Source organism: Rhincodon typus, chromosome 21 (genome assembly GCF_021869965.1).
Source record: "Rhincodon typus isolate 14 chromosome 21, sRhiTyp1.1, whole genome shotgun sequence".
In the NCBI taxonomy this organism is placed as follows: Eukaryota; Metazoa; Chordata; class Chondrichthyes; order Orectolobiformes; family Rhincodontidae; genus Rhincodon; species Rhincodon typus.
Genome location: NC_063352.1, coordinates 7,468,299 through 7,478,289, shown reverse-complemented (window position 1 = coordinate 7,478,289; position 9,991 = coordinate 7,468,299). Strand labels below are relative to the sequence as shown.

General features: G+C 43.2%; 1 protein-coding gene across 2 annotated transcripts in view; it reads right to left on the bottom strand.

Annotated features, from left to right (window-relative positions):
- Window positions 1-2,863: 2,863 nt before the first annotated feature.
- The window catches only part of fbxl16 (F-box and leucine-rich repeat protein 16), a 140,808-nt gene continuing 133,680 nt past the window's right edge, over window positions 2,864-9,991 (bottom strand). For both annotated transcript variants that reach the window (XM_048609528.1, XM_048609527.1), the window contains exons 5-6: window positions 7,950-8,013; window positions 2,864-4,283 (exon numbers count right to left, since the gene is read on the bottom strand). In XM_048609528.1, the coding sequence (XP_048465485.1) occupies window positions 4,135-4,283; window positions 7,950-8,013 (213 nt within the window). In that variant the 3' untranslated portion in view covers window positions 2,864-4,134. The remainder of the gene's footprint in view (window positions 4,284-7,949; window positions 8,014-9,991) is intronic.

Here is a 9,991-nt window from a genome sequence, read left to right as displayed (position 1 = left end):
AGGAAAGAAAAAAAGAGAGGTTTACATGATATTGAGGATATTTTTAAACTTTTTTTTATTAACATTTATCTGGTTTATTGCAGAATAACAATCCGGAATATTCCAAAATGCTTTTCACTTTAATACGCCAGAGTTTCATTCAGTGTTCTAAAAAATGCCTCAAACATGGTGCAAAATCACTGGGATTTCTTCAGAGGGTTGTAGCAAAGCACACTTAGCTTACTTGCTTTCAGTGAAAGGTAGGACTTTCTGTTGTTGTAATATTATCTCCTCATTTATATTCAAACAATTTCTGCAGAGCAACACACATAAGGACTAACTAAAGGACATCCAGCTATTCAAGTTTGCTCCTAGTTCTCCTGATCTGGACTTTTCTCCCTGGACTATCATATCCACTAGCTTCACTACCATTGCAATTTTACATCTTAGCCAGAACTTATCCAAATTGAAATCATTTTGTGCGTACAAGCTCATAATAATAACATATTCTTGTCTAGGTTTCTTTGATCAGTTTATTACTTGCTGCACTAATGTATTTCAATGTAGGAGAATTACTTACTAAAATCATGCCACATTTTCTTCCAAATCTTTCAGCCATACCTTTTGCTCTATTCCGGCATCAAATTTACAAACACTAGCTTTATCTATGCATCATATTTCTAAACAATTTTCTCTGCTGTTCCTCTTCTACTTTAACTGAAAAGTATATAATTATTTTAACCTGCACTGGTCTGGGCTGATTGCCTGTTTTTACTATTCCTCATTCTTTAGCTTTGCTCTGAAATAAGTTAATGTTTTATCTTTTTATGCCCTGCAGAAGGAAACTTTTTTGGGTTAGTTTCAACATTGGAGAAATTGCAGTAGCTCTTCAAATAGTGTCACAGGGTTGTTGATAGCCACCTGAGAGGACAGACAGGATCTGATAAGATCCAGTGCCGCATTGAAGAGCTAGTCTCATGAAATAACTGCACAGAGACCAGTATCCCATCACCAAGTTCCCCTTTATTTACTTGTGCACAGTACACTGGATGTGGCCAGCCAACTCAGAGTCCATCCCCTCAACTGAGGAGATTCTAAATGCCCTGTTTTTATTTGTTGGCCAGGGATTTGTGATTGGCCTGGGTTAACAAACCCAATCTCATAGTCAATGAGGTCCACCTCTTACCAATCACTACATCTAGATAATGGGCTCAAGTCTGAGGAGTAATACTTGGATTTAAAACCAATGATTGAGCCAACCCTGACAAAGATTAAAAGTTTGACTAGAAAGTTATGGAGACGAAAACCTTCCTTTCCTAACTTTTCCAGGGAAATCAAAGGCATACAATATTCAAATGTATTTCTCATTTTAGCGATACTTTTACCTCACCAACAAAATTCCTCTGCCCACCCACCCTAAGTGCCTTTTGGGTCTCTGCAGTGTTTTTAATTCACCCTCAAGACATGGGTGTCACTGGCTGGCAAATATTTATTACTCATCCCCAGTTCCCCTTGAGAAGGTGGTGGTCAGTTACTCCCTTGAACCGCTGCAGTCGATGTGTTGTAGGTTGACCCACAATGTCATTAAGGAATTCTAGGATTTTGACACATTGACACTGAAGGAATGGCAATATATTTCCAAGTGAGGATGGTGAGTTGCTTGATGGGGAACTTGCAGGTGATGATGACCCCTTGTCTTTTTTTCATATGGTCATTCATGGGATTTCAGCATCACTGGCTAGGTTGTGTCTAAGGAGGCTTGATGGATTTCTGCAGTGCATCTTGTAAAAGGTACACACTACAGCTACTGAGTGTTAGTGGTGGAGGGAGTGGATGTTTGTCGATGTGGTGCCAATTCAATTGGGCTGCTTTGTCCTGGATGGTTTCAAGTTTCTTAAGCATTTTTGGAGCTGCACCCATCCAGGCAAGTGGGGAGTATTCCATCACACTCCTGACTTGTGCCTCGTAGATGGTGGACAGGCTTTGGAGAGTCAGGAGATGAGTTACTTGCTGCAGTATTCCAAGCCTCTGACCTGCTCTTGTAGCTATAGTATTTATATGGCTAGTCTAATTCAGTTTCTGGGCAACAGTAAGCCCCGAGGATGTTGGTTGTGGGGTATTCAGTAATGATAATGCAATTGAATGTCAAGAGGCAGTGGTTAGATTCTCTCTTATTGGAGACGGTCATTGCCTGGCATTTGTGTGGCATGAATGTTACTTACCACTTTTCAGTCTGAGCCTGGATAGTGTCCACATCTTGCTGTATTTGGACATGGAATGCTTCCGAATCTGAAGAGTCTCAAATGGTGCTGAACGTTGTACAATCATCGGTGAACATCTCCCAATGTGATCTTGTGAAAGAAGGAAGGTCATAAATGAGGTAGCTAAAGATGGTTGGGCCTAGGACACTTCAGATAGATGACAATCAATGTGGGCTCCTCTTGACTGATAGTATCTGCTGCCCTCTTCAAGCAATGAATAAATGTGAGAAGTCCAATACTAATGTTCTTTTATTCTTGCATCAATGTAGGAGTTAAAATAAATTCAAAGGAAAATGCAATGCAACATCTGTAGCTGAACACAGAAATGAGAAATCATTTGCTTGGATATGAAGATTTGATCATTATGATAATAGCAGCTTTGCAGCCAGGAATAACATTGAAATGGCATTTGCTTTAGTAAGTATTTGGGTTTTAGCAAGCGAGTGTTTGGGTTTAAACTGGCAGTGGGTAAACAGGCGCATTTAGTTTGGAATGGTCTTCAATGTATTTGTTTGGCAAGCACTTTCAATAATGTTAGCCAGGCCTTGGTGTTTTGTTTGGAATATTTATTTTAAGAATATTTGTACTGACAGTGTACTGACTTTCCGAAAGGATACTGCAGCATGGAAGCATCACACTGTACACAACAAAGGCATCACAATCCAGCGGAAAGCAATGTTAGAAATAATATTCAGCTTCTGCTTTGAATGATTTTGTAAAATTTCGTTGTTTGGTGGGGAAGGTGGGGGTGAAGGGGGTGTGGTAGAAGAACTTGATGCTTTTACAAGTGGCATATGGAGTGCACACCTTCCTCTTCACTTTCATTGTCTCAATCTCTTCCTGTACCTTTTCGTTTAAAGCGATGCAGTATATAAATCACAGGCGAGCCAGTGGGCAACAGCACAGGAAAACACTTAGCAAATATAAGCTATAACTTTTTTTTAAAGAGTATCCAAACAGACAGAAAAATATACACAGTAAGAAAGTCCCAGAGGCATCCTGCTCTCACAGGAGGCACAGAATCAGAGTGGGCTTCTTTTGGTCTCTATGAAAACAAACTCTTGCAGGTATCAAAACAGTCCAGATCAGCCCATCTCTGAAGTCTTAAGGAATGAAATGGGCCATCGCTGATGCTGACCTTCTCCCCATTTGTCCTTTGACCTGGATGGAAAAATGGCACCCATTGCACTCAATCATCTAAATCCCAATCCAGCTCCCCCACTTTCTTCTTCTTATAGATTTCAGCGGTGAACCAGCCAGCCTTAGTAACTGAAAAGGAGAATACTAAGTTAAAAAGAGAATTATCTGCTGATGTGAGGGCTGGTGGAGACATGTTTCCTTTGTTAGTCAGATAGAGTCAACAGAATGAGTTGGCAAGCACCTCCAAAAGAGATCCATCCTCTGGTACGAGGGATGGTCATCACAACTCGCTCCTAACAAGAGAGTTACAGCCTCACATCCGCAGTGGGAAACACTTCAGCAAACGGAAATCTACACAGACGTTAAGACACATTACAGAGATCCAGCACTGAAACAACAAGAGTTACAGCAGCAGCATGTGACAGCGGCTACCCGCGAACGCTGCACATGCTCAGAACAAGCCTGGTCACAACCACTCCACGTTTAGTTAAAAAGAGCAGTGTGATGAGCAGGAATGATTGTGGAATTCACACATCCAGACAGAGAATGGGATGACTCTGGTGCACACCAAAGCAAAAAGAATTTCAATTTGTTAATATTCACAGTTTCTTTCTCATTCCTGACGCCACGAAAAACATTATTCCGATCATTTGAGCCGACGCAGATTCGTCTCCAAGCTTCACTCTGATTGGTCATCAGTGCTGGGTTTGGCTGGGGGTGGTACTTGTGTGAAAACAGCCAATCCCTGCTGTCCTTATTCAATCACCATACAGCGGGGTAGATGCTGTGAGTAATATTTGAAGAGCTCAGGCGTAGCCCCAGGGCAGTTGGTGAGTTCCAGCTCCTCCAAGTCTTGCAACTGAATTAAGCCTGAGAGGCCAGCAGTTGTCAACAATGGACAACCTAGGAGACAAAATAAAGCATCGTTATAACACAACTTCGAACAAAAAGCAAACACATCACTTACACGAGGAATTCTTCACAGGATGAGAGCTGGGCATGAAGCTGTTAATCCCAAAAATGAGGCCAATGCAATCTCACAATCTCTTCCTTGTGAGTTGTGTCGGCCATATTTAAATGGCCCCATTAAGTAACCTATTTATAGCCATTAATTATTTATTTTCTTTATTTTTCTCTTTTCATGGTAACCCTCTCTGACGCCAATAGAATATAATTCTGCAGCTCCCCCGATACTTCAATTAATTGGCCATTCTTCATGCTTAAGTCTGGAGAGCCAGGCCTTGAAGTGAGTTGGTACCACAGACAGCAAATCAACAACCTCACTCTCCAGTATGATGGCGACATGCAAATGCACATTCTGCACCATAAGTGCCAGGATATAGGCAAAAGTTTGTGTGTACCATCCAGAGCCGACACCTGTTACGGATGTCAGGCCCTTTACAGATGTAAATCAAACATCCATCATCTGTTTCAGGCCTCCTTTGTAAAGTGCATTAGTCATTGATTTGTTATTGCAGTCAGGAATCTCTGACAAGCCAGCATTCATTAAAGTGGCCACTGGAACTGAAAGGTGAGTTTTAATTTTTTTAAGCTTGCTTATTTTAGATACAGCAGGTGCATCCGGTCCCACATTAACTTCCCGAGTTGCTCCCAGACACCACTCACCTTCTCCCACTGCCATTCCTGGACTCAACCCTACTGCCTAGGCCCAAGTCCGTGCCAGCTGATCCTTGTTCTTCCAAGCACCGGCTAGTTTGGCAGGTTTGTGAAGCAGAGTGATGCCAACAACATGGGTTCAATTCCCACATCGACTGAGTTTACCGTGAAGGTCCTATCTTCACCTCGTCACCACCATCCATCTCTCTCCAATGAGAGGGCACCCCTATGGATCTCTGGCACTGTGGTGAATTGACCTTTAGCTGCCTCTGTGGCCACAATTGCTGACCACTGATGATAAAACAACAAGGACAGGTTGGCTTCCATGTACTCTTGGCACCAGTGTGCTAGCCTGGAGCATGCCATAGCTATTCCTCCTTATTTGTGCTGTGCAATTCACTAACCCTCTAAGCCTGCCTTCCCTCCCTCATCCCCCTTATGGTGCCAATCTCTGTGCTGGTGCCTTAGAGGTATGTAGTGCATGTCGGTGATTCCTCAACAGATGCCTTGAGCTTTCAGCTCTCCAGTTTGACAAGTTGCTGATGAGGTTCTTGCTGATGAAAAGAACCTAAAGGAAAAAAGAGCATGACAGCATTAGGATGGCATTGAGAGGCTGGGGATGCAAAGCTGGACCATGTCGGCTCAGCTTTTGCGGTTGGCTGAAACTATTCACTTGGGGGTTCATGAAAAGACTGAAATATGAAGCTGTCACTGCTCAGAGGAGTTGACAGCCTCACCATCTTCCAAACTGCCAGCTCCTGCTGTGCCACACATTTGCATTGCCTCCTGCTCTACCTGGGTGGGAGCCACAATGACAGGTATTCTGCCACTGTGTGTGTTTCTTTACCTTCTGTTGTGCACTGTCTGCTCCTGTCAAAGAATAACAGCATCATGAATAAACACCTAGAAGGAAGGACACATGCGTGAGGCTTGTGCGTGGAGTCCATGAGCTGGCAGTGAGACTCAGATTGATGTTTGAGAATAAGAGGAGGTGCCTTAGTTTTGAAGCTGGATGTGCAGGCGTGGTCACTGCTATAAATGCCAGAGGAGATTGAGTGTGAGAAGATGCAAGAGATCACAAAAGGACTGGCTGTACTGACCTTAACTCCACTTGTGACATCATTAAGTATCTTGCCATCATCACGTCTGGTGTCCTTTGATGACATCCCTGTGATGGGCTTGAGCCGTGACTTTGAGCCAAGTTATTTGACGTTATTGATTCGCTCGTCGAGCTGGCTGGTTATAGTTCAGACACTTCGTCACCATGCTAGGTAACATCATCAGCGCGGCCTCCGATGAAGCAATGCTGTTCTACTCCGCTTAGTATTTATATGATCCGGTGTGTTGAGGTGTTTTGTGTCATTTCTAGTTCTTTTTTGCAAGGGTTTGTATATGGGGTCTAATTCCACATCTTTATTGCTTGCATTATGGGTGGCAGACCAGGCCTCTCGGAATTCTCGTGTGTGTCTAACGTTGGCTTGAGCTAGGATAGTCCCAGTTAGATTGATGGCCTTCAGTGTCCAAGTGCACTAAGATGAGGGAAAGTCCATCGTGTTGTTTTGCTGTCAGCTAGTGCTTGTGCATCCTGATGGCTAGTTTCCTTCCTGTCTGGCCAATGTAATGTTTTTGGCAGTCCTTGCGCAGTATTTTGTAAACTATGTTGGTTTCTGCATGTCGTGGGTATGGGGTCTTTGGCCCTTGTGAGTGTTTGTCGTACTGTGGCTGTGTGTTTGTGTGCTATCCTGATGCCTAGTGGTTGTAGGAGTCTCATTGTCAGTTCCGATGTGTTCTTGACATACGGTAGTGCGGCCAATGTATTAGGGTGTATTGTGTCCCTTGGTGTTGTCTATCTAGTAGGCACCCGCGGATGAAGTTGGTGGGGTATCCATTGATAGCGAAGACCTTGTATAGGTGAGATAACAAGGTGCAGAGCTGGATGAACACAGCAGGCCAAGCAGCGTCAGAGGAGCAGGAAGGCTGACATTTCGGGCCTAGACCCTTCTTCAGAAAAAAATCTGAGGAAGGGTCTAGGCCCGAAACGTCAGCCTTCCTGTTCCTCTGATGCTGCTTGGCCTGCTGTGTTCATCCAGCTCTGTACCTTGTTATCTCAGATTCTCCAGCATCTGCAGTTCCTGCTACCTTGTATAGGTGCTTTTCCTCCTTCTTGCAAAGTTCCGGTATGTTGCAGTGGGTTGCAGCCTGTTTGAATAGTGTCCCAAAACAGCTTTATTGGTGGACATTGGGGTGATTGCTGTGGCACACCATCTCATCAACAACATATTCACCGGGATCAAATTCACAAGAGACAAGGAAAACAACAATCAACTTCCGTTCATAGACATCAAGAGTAGAACGAATGACCAACGGGGAGTTCCAAACCACAGTATACAGGAAGGTAACCTACACTGACCAAATCCTCAATTTCCGCAGCAATCACCTAAAAGCTGTATAATACACACACACACACACACACACACACACACACACAGCCTGTCAGTATATCAGGCCACAACGTCCACAAGTAACCGTGGTCAGAATGTCTTATTGACTGCCTGCGATCAGCCAGCCAATTCATCAACTATTTTGTAATAGGTTTGGAACTTCAAAATCCCAAGAGCCTCGTGCAGGTGTCTGCATTCGTGTTTGCTGTCAGGAGCTCCTTCCCCCACATATACTGAGGACATTCCCCTCCATTACCAACACACTGATACATTACACTCTGCATTTCTAAGTTGTAGTCACATCACAGAAATCCAGGGATATAAAGTCCACGTCTAATACATTCTATATGGGATTTAGCAGTTATTTTCTCACATGGTCATTCCTCACATGAAGAATTCAAATATGCTTTTTTTTAAAAATGTTAGGTCACCTGAATAAAAATTAGGGAATAAAGTTCCTTTTGGTAAATGGCCATAAATCCGAATGTTCAATAAAAACGAAATTAATCACCTGCTAATGAAAGAAATCGTAAACTCCTCATTCCAAAGAGATGTTGTAAACCAAAATCTTGCACCTGTGGAAAGAAGGATATGAATACGTTAGTTATCCAGAAATTATTTCATAGCTAGGAATTGTAACTGTTGGTATGATGTAAGAATGAGGCAATTTGAGGAATTTCATATAGAAAGGTCTGCTCAGAGACTTGTGTTACTTTCACTGAAGAAACAGTCCTGGGATACGTCCTAGGTTCTGGACCATGGAATGTGCCAGTCTACAACATTCAGTCAAGGTCAATTCCTTGTTCTGAAAGACCAACAGGTTTCGGGCTGTGGCATCATGATTACTGACAGCTCTGTGCCACCACACGCTGCACTCAAAGTGGCTGTGGGGGGAGGGGTTAGAGACTGACACACATCCCCTGCTCTAATGTGCCTTTGCAAAGAAACTCTGGAGAGAGATGCAGCGGTTTTTATCGAGCTTCGGCCCGAGCAGCTCCGTGATGCCAGACTCTACGTCCTGTTCCCGGGACGCACACCGAGACAAACTTCAACTGTGCAGGACCATCAACTTGGTGAAAGATGCTCTTTGGTCTGCCCGAAACTTGTTGGTCTTCCAGAGCAAGGAGTTAAGCCTGACTGAGTGTTGCAGACTGGCACATTCCAAGGTCCAGGACCATGTGCTGAGGGACGCACTAAAGCTTGGGGCAGCTGCTGCCAAGACACAGTGGTGGAAGACCAGCATCCGAGATCTGCTCAAGTTAAATGAGGGTCTGTTCAGTTATTGGACCCTCCCGGTGCCTCAAGTATAAGTAAATATAATTTTGCATTAGTAAGAAATGTCTTTGGTTTGTTTGTTGGATACAGCCAAATTCCAAAGTTTATTTGTTTCTTCTTATGCTACAGTACAGAACCAAACTGCCTCAATGACTATGTATGAATATAAAGATATTTTTATGAATAAAGTATATTTTCGAAATAAAAGAAATTATGATCACTGAGAGTAGAGATGATTCCTAATCCATGAACACTTCTGCAAACTTGCAGTAAAGAGGACATTTTGAATGGGTGCTTCCATTTTTACCTGAATGCAGGTGTTTGAAAACAGTGGTTATTCATGCAACGATATTTCAACCTTTTTTATTTTCTCACTGTTTACAGTCCTATGCTTATACTGATTCTATCATTGTGCATTTAATTTGTTATTAATTCTATCAATTTGGAGATTTTCTATATTTATACTTACTCTCTCAGTGTTGTCCCTCTATTGACATTATCTCCCATCCACACTAATACTAACCCTGGGCACTTTGCCAAAATCATTGTACTATATATTTGTACAAATCTATTGTTGTAAACCCTATGCACTGATCATGTCACAGATGATTAATTCTGTCAGAAGTCCTGTTGGAACAGCAGTCAGATTGACTTCACAGATTGTCCACAAAAAAGACCCTGAGCTTCCAGTTACCTGCCACTTCGACACTCCACCCTGTTCCCTGGCCAACATCTCTGTCCTGGGCTTGCTGCAGTGCTCCAGTGAAGCTCAGCGCAAGCTGGAAAAACAGCATTTCATTTTCTGCTTGGGAACCCTTCAGCCTCCTGGACTCAATATCGAGTTCAACAACTTTAAGAGTTTCTCCCATGTCCTTACCCCAAACCCACACACCAGGCCTTGTTATCACATAGACTGGTATCACACACAACCCATTGTTAGCCACTAACAGTGCCCCTCAATAGCTATTCACCTTCCTGGCCGGATTGTTATCCACTCCTTTGTCCGTCCAACAGTTCTTCTCTCTGTTTGAGTTCTATCTTCATCTATCATTTACTCCTTACCCCACCCCCATTCTGTCTTCTGCATGAAAAAACAACATGTTCCTGGCTACAGAGATAGTAGGAACTGCAGATGCTGGAGAATCTGAGATAACAAGGTGTAGAGCTGGATGAACAAAGCAGGCCAAACAGCATCAGAGGAGCAGGAAAGCTGACGTTTTGGGCCTAGACCCCAAAGCAGCTAAAATTCAGCCTTTGCCAGCTACTGTGTTCTATTTC